Here is a 17,009-nt window from a genome sequence, read left to right on the forward strand (position 1 = left end):
GTAATTGAATTGAGGCTTTTATTAAATTATGCATCAGTATTGCATGGTCTGTATCAATGCACACTCATTCATAGAGTTATGAGAAGCTAAAATAAAAAAAGCTTAATCAAACAAGCTGCACTTTGTTTTCATTAGAGTAGTAAAAAATGACCCCGAATCAGGTTAAACATAAGCAGATGTTTTAGACCTTAACTTGTCAAAATAAGCAAATAAATTTGAGTTGTTTTAAAAGCAATTAAAATTAACTACTCTGTGGAACCATCAGTAACATTTCAAGACATGTCATGTAACAAGCAGAACTACAATTTCAACATCTGGACAAACTCGTTCAACTAACAGCAAATGTGTTTTGTACAAAAGGATCACTACCTGCATTGTTTTATGTGCTATCCTTTTCTAGCCGTCAGATTTTGGCAGATTGAGTGATGAAGGCCAGACATGAAATCTCAGTTAGCAAAAAGTTCAGGCACAGTATTCATTGCTGTATTGGACTGAGGCCACATTACATACAAAACACTACATTTTGCTAAAGATGTGGTTCAAACCTGGTATTATTTGTCCCTTATGTATATCGTCAGAGAAAACTGCTAAGAACATGTGCTAAATATAAGTAATGTAGATTTCTATGTTGTCCAATGTTATAATGGCAGAGTAATACAACCATGCATTATAAATGCTGTGATCTTATAATCCTGCAGCAAAATCGCATCTGCTGACTATTACGGTCACTTCAGACATAAAAACAAACATTACATGCATAACTTTAATTCACTAAATGATTTAATTATAACCACAAAAAATGAACCGTAGCAGACTTATGAACACAACTAATTCCCTCTTGACAGTGAGCAGAAATGCACAAAAGCAGATAATACCAAACCTTGATACTGATTTTAGTAGAGTTTATGAAGAAAGTTTAAAATACTTCATAAAGAGAGAGGTGCAAACAAACCTGCGTCCATATTAAGTAACAAAACACCTCGGTTTCTTGTTTAATGGGCCACCACAGGAACAAAAATAATAACGCTGTCTGGAGATTTGTGGGTACCGTAAATGTCACCACAATCACTATTGAGTAAACTGAAAAGTCACAACAATCACTGGACTAAAATAAAAAAACTATTGCCCTGCGGATTAATGTGATAAACAAATTAACTTGTTTTTAAAAGTCGGAGGCACACTTGAATTTTTCTCTTCGTGTATAAAATTCCTGAAAATGTAGAATAGCCAAACTAAATACTCTTGACACCATAAAACATCAGGGTACATAAATATGAAGCTTAAATACACTAAATTGTACACTTTCTAAAAAAAAATCCTTTACTCTGTTAGATGTCCAGCTTCATTAAAATAAAGTGCAAGAGGGAAAAAAAAAGAAAGCCAGTAAATCACGAGAGGGAGATGTTTTAGCGAACCAGAGGCGTCTGTTTCAGAGAAATGAGCACCGAGCGCATCCGAGACACGTCTTTAGTCTGGCGGCTGGTTTTGGGGTTGAAGTCACAAAGACGGGCCACTTTCTCCCATTCTGTGCCGGGGCTGTCGTCATCACACTCCTTCAGAAAAGCAGTTTCTGACACTCTGCAGGGACAGACAATCATGAGAACCAGGAGTGCAGAGGTCAAAGGTTATTCCAAGCCTATACGAGTCATCATATAAAATAAAGAACAACACCCATCTACAGCAAACAAGCCCTACTAACACAGTATTAAAATCTAGAATTTGATCACAAGTGGACTTTGCTAAATACAGTAGGTTTAATGATGCGATTTTCATCTGAATACTGTGTATTTCAATATACAACATGAAACACGTTTAAGGCTGATATTTTATCAAATAAAAGTAAATGACATGCAGACCCAAACAGATAACATCTAACATCTAATGTATGCACAATTATGTTAACAAGAACCAAGAATATAAAATCTTTGCTAATCTGCTTCTAACAATAGTGTTTTTGTTATTTAGGGACGAGTTATGGTAAACATACACAAAGCCTATGACATCAGAGTTGGGCTGTTTGTTGAAAGTCTTATCAGCGATCCTAGTGCACAATGAGACAGGACGGCAGAAGAGGAAGAGAAAATAAAGGAAGAAGAATATGGGAGTGGAAAGGAAGTGCAAAAGATGGAGAGATACAAAGAAAGAGAAGTGTCAGTCTCACAAAAGCGGCACATGAAACAAGGGGTTAAACAACAAAATGAGTTATCTAGGAGTTTAACAGTTGTCAAAAACAGCAGTAACACCTAGATTAAATAACTACATAAAGTTGTCTGAAACAAATGGAGTAAATTTTCTCAATTTATACATACATTTAACATCAATAATAATGCTAATAGTTGGCAAGACAGCTGCCAGCTTTGGCCTGCAATGACTTGCTGTCAGTTTAAAAGAATTTCTAACTACCTGTCTTACTTTGTGTGCAACTGTTCGTGAAAGGATTAGTGCAAACAAATACATGCAGCTGAATTAAGTGCATTTTAAAAGATGTTAACATTAAATGACCTGTTGTTGGATTTGTTTTTCTCCATCTGTTCTTTCTGGTGTACATGCCAATCCTCTAGTTCCTTCTGGGCTTTCTCTCTCCACACGGCCTCAGCTGCTTTAGCAGCTGAATCTAAATAGCAAAAAACAATCGTCCTGTTATTCTAGTGCAAACACCCAAAATGTTGAAGAATAAAAAAAGATAAAAATGTTGATGTTACATTAAATCAACTTTTGGAATAATGAATCGCAGAAGTCTACCTTTTTAATAGAACAACACTTTTCGTAATCGGGTTTCCGGCACCAAAACAAACACACTACTTACGTTACGTTATTTATAATTATACATGAAATAATTCACCACCTAATTGTTCCAGCCGATCCCTTTGTTCCTCCCTCCATTTGCGCAAGCTTTCTGGTTCCTGCCTCTGAATGTCAGCTTGGGCAATGGCTGAGTAGCTGTCAGCTGTGCCGTTGGCGTCCTAATGTTACAAAATAGCAAATGATTATATAACATTAATAATGTCCCTTGCAAGTGAACAGCTGCATTACGTTATATGTGTACACAAGAACAAAACATTTTACGGGAACATAAAGGAAATTGTTTAACTGCATTTACCTGGAACATATCTCCGTTTACAGCCGTTGTTCCTCCAAAATCACCTGCGCTCAAATAAGAGAAACAGCTTTGAGATTTGAGTGCACTTATTGGGCAACAGTTTCTACGCTACACTTCCTATTGGTGGGAACATTACAGGTATTACCTGAATGCTGCAAACCTTGTTGGCCCGTCAACGCTTTGCCTTTCCCGTCATTTCTAGATCTGGTCAGCAGGTGGGCTGGTGTGTCCACTCAACAAAGGTTTAGTTCAGCATTCAGCAACCTTGATTGTCTGTACCCTGCCCCTCATCAGAACGCACTTTTCTAGTTTGCTTACTAACTGACCGTGAAAACATTGTTTTGTCTCAAATTGAGTACTGACTTTATCTCAAATCCAGCATCAAATCTAGCCCGGTGGAAAAAACTGTCAAAGAAATTCTAGTGGTTTTAATGGTATTAATGGGAATTGTATTGAGTTTAATGGAAACTATAATGGTTTCCTTGAGTCTCCACTGGTATTGTGTTGGTGGGACGTTATCTGGCTGACGGGAACCAATTCAATTCTATTAAAATCCATGTACCAATATTTATATACCATGGTGGTTTACACACGGTTAGCTAAAGTACTGTTGTTACTATATTACATGTCTACAAACATGGTATCTGTGATACTCAACATTACCGTGGTATATCCACCTACCGTGGTATATCGACCAACCATGGTACTTTTTCGTACTTAAACAAAAAGCCGTACGACACTTTCCTTTTTAATTTAAGCTTAATACCATCTTTTATTATCAGCCATTCACCTGGTTGTTTAATAAAACACTTTATTAATACTCTGGTTTAACAAAAGCTAACAGGCCAGCGTGACCACGCACCTCCGAAAGACGTGTACGTGTCCGCGTCCGCGGGCGGAGGTCCGGCGTCATCCAGCGCGCCGAACCCGGCGTCGTCGTTTTCGATCACCGCGATCTCATTCTGCTGCTGGGCGAGAAACGCCGCGGCCGGGTCCTCCTCCACGTGAACTCCGTTGTCGGAGGCGGAAAAGCCGAAGTCGTCAGCCATGTTTAACAAAGTAACACCGGCTTCCGTAAAAAGCCTCCAGCTGTTCTCTTCTTCGAACTCGTTGGGATATTTTTAAAGGAAAATAAACTTACGCGAGTTGTTATGAATCAGACGTGGCAAGCGTTTAGAAGTTGTAGAGTGTACAGGATAGTTTTCACTTTACAGCAGCAGGTTGTCTAGGAGTTCGCTGACGCGTCGCTCTTAATGGGAGGAGTGATCAGTGCTGGGAAAATTCAGTGAAATATTCCACAGCCAGTTAATCTGTTACCGTATGTCACCATCTGCTGGACAGAGAGGGTAAAACGAGTTTACGCTAAATTTACTAAAATTAAAACTTTGAAAACGTTTCTGTTTATTGAAATAAAATAAAATATTAGCCTAGAATTATTGTAAATACTTAATGTAAACGCAAATTTGAAACGTTGCCTCAGAAATAAACAGAAATACGTTTAAAGCACTAAAATTATAACCATAAACCAAAACGAAAATATATAATTAAATAAACAATATCAACATAAAAATAAACAAATAAATAATAAAATGACGAAAGCATATAACAAAATTGCTAAAAATGTAACTAAAACTAACATAAAACTTCAAATAAAAGCTCATTTAAAATATAAATAAAACTACAATAGAATAGAATAGAATAGAATGAGCTTTATTGGCCAAGTATGTTTGCACATACGAGGAATTTGTTATAGTGACAGAAGCTCCACAGTGCAACAGAAAGACAGCAACAGGACAGAACACAGATAATAAAATAAAATAATATACAATAATATAGAAATAGGCAATGTACAAAACAGCAAAAACACAATATACAATATAGACAATTATGTATGTATAGACAATTATGTGTGTATGATACATAATTAAAATACAACATAATATACAAATATAAAACAATTAAACAATATAAAATACAACTTAAAAACAAAAATATAATAACTCGGAAGCTAACTCATTCTTTCTTTCTTTCTCTTGTGACAGACTATGTTAATATAAATAATACTAAAAACGTATTTTTTTGGAATAAAATCAATTATAAACAAAAATAATTAAATTAATGAATTACTTATAATAAAAAAGTGTTGCTACAGTTCCTCAAAGAACGCACGTTGTATTATAATGACAAAACACTAAATAAACAGAAGAAACCAACATTTACAAACTAACAGTGTATTCATAAAACAACCGAGTGCTGCTTCGGCCACGGGGTAATTCACTCCCATTTTATTTACACAAACTCTAATGTGTCTGGACACGGGGGCGCGTCCACGAGCCCCTGCGTCAACCCTCCCACGTGACGCGTGACGTTTATCACGATCCAGCTAAAAAGAAAATCCAACAGGGAAAACCTGCGGGTTCTGCGCGCGACCTGACGCCCGAGTCCGGAAAGTTGTGAAGTTTACTTAAGATCTGTTATATAGCGCAGCCCATCAGATCAGATGTCTGGAGATCAGAAGGAGGTAAATGCATTACTACACAATTTCTTTTGGTTTTACCGGCTTTGAGACTCGTTACTAGGTTACGACGTATGCGGCTTTGAAGTTACACAGAAGTTTATAAACTTTCATTGGTGTTTGTTAGTATGACGGCGGCTAAACTTGTATACCTTCTGGCGGTTTGTTTTATAAAGGATCAACCTGGTTTTAGTTAGTCATTCCTCAAAGCATATTTTTGATGGTTGTTAAAACATGTCCATTCATACAATGCCAACTTTTTGATTTAAGTTATACGTTCATAAGTTATCCAACTATTTATACGTTAACGTGATAGTATGTTAGTATCTGTAATGCTCTATAGAATTCCGTATTTTTGAAACTATTTTAATAATTCTTTATTTGTTTGATTTTATGATAGCAGAGTTGAAACAAAGTGTATTGGAGTTTGTGCAGTTGTCATTAAGTTTCGGTGGTTGAAACCCAAGGCATTCAACTTATTGGCAAAAAATGTGTAGTTTATAGATCGTTGTCTGGTAGAATTGAGCAACCGAAACATGCATTCACGGAAAAATGAACCATTGTCAGGTTTCCAAAGAACTAAATAGTTTTTTTCTGCACTCACAATATTTGGAGGTATTTGAACAAAACACTTTTCTGTCTTAGTCATTTTTTTATTAAACAGAAAACGTATGCTGATCTGTGACTAAATAAAACTGAAGGTAAAAAATATATAAAGAGACCTTTTCTGGATGTGTAATGTCCTCTGAAGTACAGTTTTACTAGTGTAAGACCTTTCCATATATAATGTTCCCTCAGTTGCCGTTTTACCATGGGGCAGAGCCGTTCTGTTGGTCCCTCAAATAGCTGTCACATACCCATCTTTGGCCGCTACAGTGTTCCACCGAAAACATGTGTTAAGCAGATTGAGAATACCAAGCTTTTGGCTTTCCACCCGTCCGACCTGCTTTCTGATGTCTTTTCTGACTATTTATTGCTTTAAATGTTACACCAGGGCCAGGGAATGTGAGGTAGTAGATGTTTTCTCTTCCCTAACTCCCTGCCTCTCTCTCCCCGTCTCTCTGTGACTCGTGGGTGTTGGGCTGAAATAGTTTGGTGTAGTTTTACATTCCTTATATAGCCTGTGGAGTTGGAGAGACGTGGAGCTAGCCCGTGTCACAGAGCAGGAAGGGAGGGAGTTGAGCTTTGCTAGCAGTGAGAAAGTCAGGCTGTCTCACAGTGCCAGATTTCCACTTGGTTCTCTGGAGGTTTACGTGACAAGTTTGGCCCGTGGCAAGAGGTATGTGTGCACCACCCTGTAACAGGTACACCTAGTGTGGTATAGAATAGCCTCGGAGTTTGGTGACAGCATGAGTTACAAGGAGAGAAATGTCATGATTTTATGGTTCAGGTTGTCCTTGGCTCTTCTAGTGATGTCATCATCACAGTGATGCAATGGTGTGCTGGTGGGGTTGGTGATGGATTATTTTGTCTTGGCACAAAAATAGATTATATTTTGGAGAAAAACTTTTATTTTGGAAACTTCACTAAAACGACCAAACATTTTTAGGTTAAGTGTTTTGTGATACGCTTGTGGTTTGTGTCTGGTGTTTTTTTACCAAATGAAAAGTTTGATGATATGATTTATTGTCCCAATGTGCTTTTTCTCATTTATGGGCTTTAAATGCAAAAGAGGGCATAATGTGCACTTTCGATGTGTATCGCTGCCTAGTAATTTGCAGTTCACCACGCAGTAAAAATAAAGGTGTTTATTTTTAGTTCCCTACCTGTGTTCATTCATTCAAATAAAAGTGGTTCTCGAATGTCTCTGTTGAACGCTATTATTACTTCGCAAACAAACGGCCAACACAGGAACAAAAAGGAACGCATTGAAATGGCTTTGATATTGTTCATCTCAAACCGTTTATATAGCATTTGCCATCAATTGTATTGAGTGAACTCAAAGTTAAACCGTGTTATAAACTGTTCCATGTGTCAAAAGCATTTTCATGTTTACGACCACAGACGTTATTATTTTTTATTATTATGATGATGAATTGGAAACCTTCATTTCTTGCTATCTTTTTCTCCTCAGGCCATGAATATATATTGTGTAACACTCAATGGACCTGCTCCCTGGGGTTTTCGTCTTCAGGGAGGCAAAGACTTCAACATGCCCCTGACTGTGTCCAGGGTAAGTGACCTCCATACCGCTGAACACTATTATGAGGTATCGTCACCTTTTGTTTACAGTTCGAGCTGTCAGCTCTTTATCAATGATGTATGCATCTCATTCTCTCCCGTTTAAACATTTCAATTTGACAAACGCACAATGCATCTCGCAGCTTTCATTTAGTGCGAACCCATCAATCACTCAAGGTGTTGAATGGCCGTAATGAGTTCTTCACCAATTCTGTGTCAGTTCACAGTCCCGCCCCAGCGAGCAGAGACGTCAAATATGACCTCAAAAGGAAATGCATTATAGTTAATTTGAACAGCCTGCTCGGTTCTTCGCAAGGTCTATTTCAACACTTGCATTCTTTCAGAAACATGTCACCGCTTGATATCAAACCCCGAAAGAAAAAGACCATTCGCATGTCTCCTCACTAGGATGTGTTATGCTTTGTTTACTTTCCAGCATGTGTTGTTCTCTCTATAAGGTCATCGAATCTTGCCTTAATGGCACTTCCAATGGACCATATTGAAGAGATCAGGTCCGGGCACAGAATTTCCATTCCTTATATGAGCAGTGATGTTTGTAGTGTACACAAAACTTCAGATCTGGTAGATGTTCCTGCAGTGGACCTGACAGGTCATTTCGTAGTCGTACGAATACTGGGACAAACAAGCAGGCCGTAGTTTGGCTAGGGGACATGTGTGTGAGTTTTCGAGATGCCGAAAGTGATTCCCTGAAAGGTACAAATAATAATAATGTTTTCAAAACATTACTGAAAAATGTTGTCTAGCCAGACATGGGAACAACCAAGTTTAGGATTATTTAACTTGTTTAAATGTTTTCTTCATTGCGAATGGACATAATCCATTTATCCAAATGTTCTACAAAAATGAAAATTCTGTCATCATTCACCCTCTTGTCATTCCAAACATGTATGACTTTCTTTCTTCTGCAGAACACAAAAGAAGATGTTTTGAAGGACGTTGATTTCCCAACAACATTGTCCCTCATTGACTTCCATTGTGTGGATACAAAACCACAATTCTTAAAATATCTTTGTGTTTTACAGAAGAAAGTCATGTACAGGTTTTGAATGGCATCAACCGTCACCTCTACATTTTGAAGAAACAACTGCTGCTAAACTGTGAAAGCAAACTGAGATCTACCAAAGATATAAAAATTAACAAGATGCTTCACTGCCATTGAAATGAATGGCGAGGAACGCAACGCTCAATATGGCCACCCTAGCTAAGCTTTGCGCATGCGTAGTATCTAAAGCAACATGAAAAAGAATGTTTTTATGCGTTGATCATAGGAAACAAACGTTAGGGTACAGTTTACGTCATTTTTAAATGTTGTTTTTAAATACGTCGTTTATTTAGGATTTTAGCCGGCGACTGTAGAAATATCAGTATTCCCATTCATGTCTTGTTTGAATTACGTAACAACTGACCTAACTGCCTGAAGGCTCGTTGCAAAGATGGCTGCCGAGTGGCACCACTTCCCTAAACCGACTTTGGAGCTACTAGCTAGTAGCTAACATCACATTAGATATACTAGCATTCTTGTAGACTAACTTCTGCGATGGTTTCATTGTTTTGCTTGCTTTGTCAGACAGGATAGTATAACCTGGAGCTGTGTACATCTGTTTTGTTCTTCGACGTCTGTCAGCTTTGATGACCTGTACTTAAACACTCCCTTACATGTCTGCTTGAGTCAAAACGGTGACTTCATCGGTGAGCTTGAGAGCCATTCCTAAAGCCTCCTGCTGCTACCAGGTGTTATGCAATAGCGGGAGCGTGTCTGTGCGTGCCATGCTAAACCTGATGGAGCTTCTTCTAAAGTGAGGTGCGGGGTCTTAGATTCATGAAGAATGATTTTGTATACAAGACTGAACGGATATCATCTCTTTACGCTAAGCATGACAAAATCAGTTTAGAAATGAAGGATGTCTTTTTTTAAGAAAGATGCAGGAACCACGTCAGTGTTCCTGAAAAAAGGCTTAAAGTGATACTTCACCCAAAAATGAAAATTCTGTCATCCTTTACTCATCTTAGAATTGTTCCAAATCTGAATAAATGCCTTTGTTCTGATGAACACACAGAGAAAGATATTTCAAAGAATGCTTATAACCAGACAGATTTTGCCCCCTATTGACTACCATAGGATGAAAAATACAATGGTAGTCAAAAATGCCCCAGAACTGTTTGCTGTCCTACGTTCTTCAAAATGTCTTATTTTGTGTTCTACAGAACAACCAAAAAAAAGAAAGGATACAGTAATTTTTCCAACTATGGGAGTCAATGGGGCAAAATCTGTCAGGTTATAAGCGTTCTTCCAAATATCTTTCTCTGTGTTCATCAGAACAAAGACATTTATACAGATTTTGAACAACTCAAAGGTGAGTAAATGATGATATAATGTTCATTTTTGGGTGAAGTATCACTTTAACACTTGCAAGAGCTGATTTTAGTTGGCATAGCCTGGTCTAGATCAACACCAGCAAAGTGTAAGGTGTTTTTCCAAGCAGGGGTTGTTTTTAAAGTAACAGTTCACCCAAAAATGAAAATTCTGTCATCATTCACTCACCCTCTTGTCATTTTAAACCTGTATGACTTTCTTTGTTCCGCAAAACACAAAAGAAGAAGAATGCTGGTAACCAAACAACGGCGATACTCATTGACTTGCATTGGTTTTGTTGTTCGGTTAATATCATTCTTCAAAATATCTTCTTTTGTGTTCTGCAGAAGAAAGAAGGTAAATGATGACAGACTTTTCATTTTTGGGTGAACTATTCTTTTAAGAAATGAAAAATGGAGAAAACCGGTCAGATTTGCTAGTCATACACTAACCTTCCCAGTTGCAACAGTTTTGACCGCAAAGCTCAAAATTGCCTCAATATAACCATTAACTGCCTTAATACTCATCATGTGACTCCCATTGGAACGTGCCGTAGTGTTTAACACAGCAAAGCAAACATCTCATACCTCACACGTCCTCGCCTCCTGACAGACACGAAAATTCATTTTCTAAGGAATGTTACAGATGACTTCCCATGTTCAGGCTGACATCATTGAGTCATCAGTCTGACATAATGTGACTTATTAGGTGTGTTTGTTCTGCTGTCTGAGGTTAAGCGGCGCTGTTAAAGGCGATTTGTTAGTCTGATAAGAAGGGCGGTGATTCATTCGTGTTGAGGGAGGTTACGCACGCCCACTGCACATAACTCCAGCACGGGTCATGAGGTAATGAACGTACAGCATGCTCTGTCCACAGGTTCTCAAGAGGAGGGAAACGGTTTCCTTTTCCTTTTTTGGAAAACAGAGACGTTGAAGAGAGAGGTTGTTGGAAGGTTGCAATGAATAAGGTGTTGAAACAGTACGATGAGGAAATGGAACATGGTGACTTGTTGGTAGAAAACATGCTTTAAAACATTCATAAAGTTACAATCGCCATTACTCATTTCTGGGGTTAGGGATTTGAAATATGTATATGTAATTTGTCTCTGTCTCTCATCATGTTTCTGTAGCTCAACTGTTGAGTGTTTGTAAAGTCAAGGTCATGGGATTGAATCCCAAAGAATACATGAATACAAAGTCACTTTAGAAAAAAATCATGTGCTGAATTCATGTATCGCATTGTTCAGCATCATTTTTCCGGTTCATGAGCTGGTGGTATTTGGAGGTGGGCAGGCATTCATTTTTCTCTGAACATTCTCGCACTCCTCCATTCCTCCAATCCGCCGCCTTCCATTGGCACATTTCTTTAGCATTCCTGGGATTTTTAACACTGCTCTGCTATTCCTGGCAACAGAAAGGCTCTTTGTCTACTTTTGCACCCACAATCCATGAATGTCTCCAGCCACCATTCCCCAAACCAGATGACAAGGTTACCGGACCTCAGAGGAATATTTTCCTGATGAAATCAGAGAACACGAAACCGATGTAAGATGGTCTCTTGTGTCTGCTTGTGCTAGCTGTGAAATCAATGATGATTGCAGCGTGCAAATGTTATGATTTCTGTTTGCGTGCATCTGGTTTTCATTAGCGAGCAACAAACCGTTTTGCTGAAGTCAAACACGACTTCAGTTAAAGAGTTGTGTATGATGTCACCTTTTGAAGATCTGTTCGAGGTTTTCTTTTGTGATTTGTGGTCTGTTGTTCAGGATTTGGAAGGTTTACCCGAAATGAAGCTGGTTCATTTACTACAGGAACAGGCACAAAGAAATAAAGAAATTCTTCATCCAAAATAAAGGGTTTCTCCTTATTCTTGTAAGGAGATTTTTAGGATAATGTACTGTTCACACTTTTCAATATTGTATATAAAACTAAAATATGAAGTACTTTTTTATATATATGTTTTAAACTGAATGTCACCATACATTGTAATGGCATTAAAAAAAGAGCAAACGGTACATTTTTCAAAATATTTTGGATTTTTTTTGTGATCTTTGCACAAATAGTCCTTTTGGAGCTTGACAGCTTTTTCCAAGTTTGGACATCTAAGACAGACGTTGCCTTTTCGCATGAACTGTCCCTTTTAACAAACTGAAAGAGAAATGCGCTTCATGTGCCTCCTGAGAAACATTTTCGCTCTGGGTTCACTCGCTGCATTCCCATTTGCTCTCGTCTGTCTACCTAATCATCTGAGTTGGTCATCGAGTCATTTTAGCAAAGTTTTCATTATAAGCTTTTTTGCTTTGTAGGGCTTGTTAGACCAGTGTTTCTCAAACTGGGGGCCGTGGTCCCCTGGGGGGCCCCAAGATCCAGGGGGGCCACAGATTTTGTAGCATTTATGAAATATAGAAATTTATCATAGATTTTATGCAATCAAACATCAGAAAAATGACACCACCAACCAAAAGAATTGAGGTTCCAGCATTGTATAACTGAATGTTTTTGGTTTAATTAAAATTCTAAGTTTAAGATTATACGTCTCTATATGGGGGGCCGCAAAGCGATGCACTTAACACAAAGGGGGCCTTACAACGAAAAAGTTTGAGAACCACTGTGTTAGACGATGCGGCAGTTGCTGCTTCTGGGGACCTTTGAAGACAACTTAGTTTAAAGCTTGGCTCTTACATCCAAGATATTTATGGCTCGCTCGTATCACATGACGCAATTGCAGAGAGGCCCGGAGTCTTACAGCCCCCAAAAGGAAATGGAAAGTGAAATGTGGCGAGGATTTTAACAACCAGTACAAGGGTGGTCTTTAGGGTCACCACATAAAGTTTTAGTAGCTCCAAGGACAAAACGACCTCGGACTGTCTGGGAAGAGAAGGGTAGAAAATGCAGCTCAGCCGGCTGGTATACGCATAAGACATGTACATTTTCTAAAAAAATATGTACAATTCTTGTGTTCTACTCTGCATCCAATATGGCTGCCATCTTCTTCATTTTGCGCTGTTGTGCTCAAATGTTCTTGTGTTGTACTGGCATATTAAAGCTAGATGGTTTAAGGTTTCTCTACGCTTCCCCGTTTGACTTGTAAAAGATCTTAGCGCAGCACTTTGCTGTCACCAAACTAAAGTCAAGGAACAGCTGGGCCAAGAGTTCGAGCCAGAAACACAGGTGGCCACGTCCATCAGCTTTATCTGAGTGTCTACTGTACACAACACCGCTCCCCTCGCACCCCTCTCTCTCATTTCCTTCGTTTTTGCATCTCAACCCTGCCTCTCATCTGTTGCTCCTGTGTTCTCCATGTGTTTGCTTTTAAGAGCCCTCCTGGTCTGGTTGCAGTTTCTCCCGTTCCTGTACCTGTGCCAGAGCGCTGCACCTGAGGGAGGCCTTTGTGCGGGTTTGTTATTCAGACCCCGGCCATTTCCTCGTGATGTCATGCTGATGTCACAATGGCTCTAATGCTTCATAAATATTTGCATGGTCTCACAACAGGCTGACGGTTGTTTTTCATAAAGACTTGCAAGCCCCTGTTCTCATGGTGCAGTGCCGTCCAACTACAAATTGCAGTTCGAAAGTGCAGTGAGGTATTGTAAAGGGTCGCTGAAGTGAATAGCATGTGGACGACACAGGAAATTTGGTAGAATTTGGAAAACAGAGTAAATTTACATTGCAAGTGTTAAAGGGATAGTTCACCCAAAAACGAAAATTCTGTCATGAATTACTCACTCACACACGTTGTTACAAATCTGTATAAATTTCTTTGTTTGGTTGAACACAGTGAACAATATTTGGACAAATGCTTGTAACCAAACAGTTCTTGGACCCCATTGACTACCATAGTAGGAGAAATTACAATGGTAGTCAAAATTGCCCCAGAACTGTTTGCTGTCCTACATTCTTCAAAATATCTTCTTTTGTGTTCAACAAAAATATATATTGTATTTTTTCCTACTATGGTGGTCAATGGGGTCCAAGAACTGTTTGGTTATAAGCATTCTTCCAAATATCTTTCTCTGTGTTCATCATAACAAAGAAATTTATACAGATTTGGAACAACTCGAATTTTTATTTTACTACCCTTTTAAAGCTTTGGAGTTAAATAAAATAAAAACATTTATTCATTTTGGTATAGCTGATGGCGCTGAGGCAATACACTTTTAAATGAATAGTTTACTCGGAAAGGAAAATTCCTTCATCATTTACTCACCCTCGTGTCATTCCAAACCTGTATGACTTTCTTTCTTCAGCAGAAAACAAACAAAGATATTTTAAGGAAGGTTGGTAACCAAACATCACTGACCCCCATTGACTTCCATTGTATGGACACAAAACCCCTGAGACATTTCTCAAAATATCCCCAAGAGTCAAAAGAGCCCATTTTAGTGTCTTAGGCCAGTAAGTAATCACTCAGACATTCATTCAGATGCCCAGGCAACACATAGCAATTTTCTAAACCCACATTGAACACAGTGAAGAGTTAATGTTTATTTGTACTGAATAGCAGACCACTGAGACAGCAAATATGGTGGAACTTGGAGAATAAAGAGACCACAGATGTTAAAGGTTTGGTTAAAGCTTTATGTATGAGGGTATTTCATGTACATTACATTGGTACTCATGCCAAAAGCAAAAGCTGTATCCCATTAGGATGTTACCACCAAAGGTCTTATTATGCTATTACACAGATTAAGCTCTAGTAATGATGCGTTGCGTTTTGCTTTTTGGGCCGCTTTTATTGGACTAATGTGGTGTTTGCATTTGGGTCAAGGAAACGTAACTCTGGATGTGTGTGTGTGCTTGTATCTTTAGCTTACTTACCCTCTTGTCGTTTTAAACCTGTATGACTTCCTTTCTTCCGCAGAACACAAAAGATATTTTAAAGAAAGTTGGAAAGGGCACCCATTGACTTGCATAGGTTTTGTGTCCATACAATGTGAATGGGTGCCGGCGCATGTTCGGTTACCAACTTTTTTTAAAATATCTTCATTTGTGTTCTGCGGAAGACAGAAAGTCATACAGGTTTGAGGACTTTTTGATCACTTTAAGGACAATTTTAAAACTATTAGTTTTATATCAAGAGTTTTTTTTAAGTCCAAATGTTTTGGTAGATAAATAAACATTTTTTTAATGGTTTGGTAGGATTTTGGGTATGTGTTGTTCACACTTAGCTCTCTGGTTATCTGAGACCATTTCCCAGAAGGCATCAGACACAGGCTGAGTAAGCTTTGAGGCTTTGGTTTGTCATTCTGAGCACTTGCAAGCTATAAATCTGTGCTTGCATAGATGGAGTCAGTGTTACACGTAAATGTGACTCATATATGCTTCCTGGACACGATGTGACATTACGTAATTCGTTTGTCTGCGCTCACAGAATTCATAGAATAGACAGACTCTTGAGTGTTTAGCATCTCATTTCCCTGTGACACAAGCATATTTCCCTACGTTTCCTTTTGGGTGTGGCTTTTGACACAATGTCTCACTTTTTCTTGGTGATTTCATTCCCAGAGTTTTACCTCCTTATCTCGAAAGCACTAAACTATGATGCCATAAAACTGGACTATTCAGTTCGGTTCCTGGAGGGTTTAGTTCCAGCCCTGCTCATACACACCATGTTCATGTATTCTTGATTCGCTGATTCATGTGTGTTTGATTATGGTTGGAGCTGAACTCTGCAGGACTGCAGCCTTCAGGGAACACGGTTGAATAGCCATGCTGCAAAAGTCAATAGTGTGGTAAAGTACAGGATTAGTTTAGACTGGCTTTTGTTACGGTGAAGGATTTATCAACACTATTACATTTTGATCGTTTGAGTTCTTTGTTCATGCTCAAGACAAGACTTCCTATCAGGCGTGTCTGCTTTTGTGTGGTAGAGATTGATTTATTTGGAATGTCAGATTTGAATAGGTAAAGCACACTCAGTTGGCAGTGAAGGCGTGTTTATTTAATAGCTATTTTTAGCTGGTGTGTTTTATATCGAAGATCGGAATTGTCATTGATTCATGATAAAACCTGTGCTTTTGAATGTTTGTATATGTCACTTGATTGTTTTCTTGCCATTGATAATATAAAATTTACTTCATATAATGGTTTTGCAGGTTGTGAGAAATGTTCCACTTTTAATCTTTTTAATTACTGTTGGCCCATTTTATTAAAGTGTCCTACATTCAGATATCTACAGGATCTGGGTCAAATCCTTTTCACATTCAGCGTAGGTTTTTGCAGATTATTTAATACATTTGATTTGTTTATTCTTTTGGAGACAGTTTTATTTGGATATTGACCTGAAGCTCATATCCATTTTCTAAAGTATTAAGATTTACGCCCAATAAAATAGACGAAAATTCATATATTTACATTTTGAAGGAGCCACATCCAGGGTTCAGAACATCATGGAGACAGTTGCCTATAGCAACCACCCCAAATCCCCTTGGAACTGCAAAGAAACACACTAGAAACTACCGCAAATCAAACCGCATAGTGAGGTCATGGTTCCCTCTCACACATGCCTTGACATGCACCACTTTTTTTTTTGATAATGTCAAAATCTTGCACGTGAGCTGAAATGTTTGGAGGTCACTTCATTTAAACCATGACAAATGCTTTGTTTAGTCACAGTGATGACTAATGGTCTCTATGGTGTTTACAGTTGATCCCAGGCGGCAAGGCAGCCCAGTCCGGAGTGGGTGTTGGAGATTGGGTAGTGTCCATCTGTGAGGCCAACGCCGAGGAAATGACCCACGTGGAGGCACAGAACAAGATCAGAGCCGCGACAGACACCCTCACCCTCACTTTGAGCAGGTACACAAACAACTGCACGTTTACGGTTTCGGTATGATTAAA

At 38.5% G+C, this 17,009-nt stretch overlaps 2 protein-coding genes across 4 annotated transcripts in view; one reads left to right on the forward strand and one right to left on the reverse strand.

Moving 5' to 3' along the window:
- Nucleotides 1-4: 4 nt before the first annotated feature.
- Nucleotides 5-4,368, reverse strand: cltb (clathrin, light chain B). Of its 2 annotated transcripts, XM_057349950.1 has the most exons (6): nucleotides 3,963-4,368; nucleotides 3,101-3,144; nucleotides 2,846-2,963; nucleotides 2,503-2,614; nucleotides 1,988-2,041; nucleotides 5-1,578 (listed from the first exon to the last, which is right to left on the reverse strand). In XM_057349950.1, the coding sequence occupies exons 1-6, from the start codon at nucleotides 4,147-4,149 to the stop codon at nucleotides 1,407-1,409; spliced, it is 687 nt and encodes a 228-aa protein (XP_057205933.1). In that variant the 5' UTR covers nucleotides 4,150-4,368; the 3' UTR covers nucleotides 5-1,406. The 2 variants fall into 2 exon arrangements, with proteins under 2 accessions (XP_057205933.1, XP_057205934.1); XM_057349951.1 differs by lacking the exon at nucleotides 1,988-2,041 and having other exon boundaries at nucleotides 3,963-4,365.
- A 1,119-nt stretch (nucleotides 4,369-5,487) lies between these two features.
- pdlim7 (PDZ and LIM domain 7) overlaps nucleotides 5,488-17,009 on the forward strand; it is a 37,609-nt gene continuing 26,087 nt past the window's right edge. Inside the window, exons 1-3 of one of the 2 annotated variants that reach the window (XM_057349919.1) lie at nucleotides 5,488-5,621; nucleotides 7,690-7,788; nucleotides 16,816-16,967. In XM_057349919.1, the coding sequence (XP_057205902.1) occupies nucleotides 5,601-5,621; nucleotides 7,690-7,788; nucleotides 16,816-16,967 (272 nt within the window). In that variant the 5' untranslated portion in view covers nucleotides 5,488-5,600. Of the gene's footprint in view, nucleotides 5,622-6,772; nucleotides 6,895-7,689; nucleotides 7,789-16,815; nucleotides 16,968-17,009 lie in introns of those variants that run through there. The other variant, XM_057349920.1, reaches the window with a different exon arrangement.

Source organism: Triplophysa rosa, linkage group LG13 (assembly GCF_024868665.1).
Source record: "Triplophysa rosa linkage group LG13, Trosa_1v2, whole genome shotgun sequence".
In the NCBI taxonomy this organism is placed as follows: domain Eukaryota; kingdom Metazoa; phylum Chordata; class Actinopteri; order Cypriniformes; family Nemacheilidae; genus Triplophysa; species Triplophysa rosa.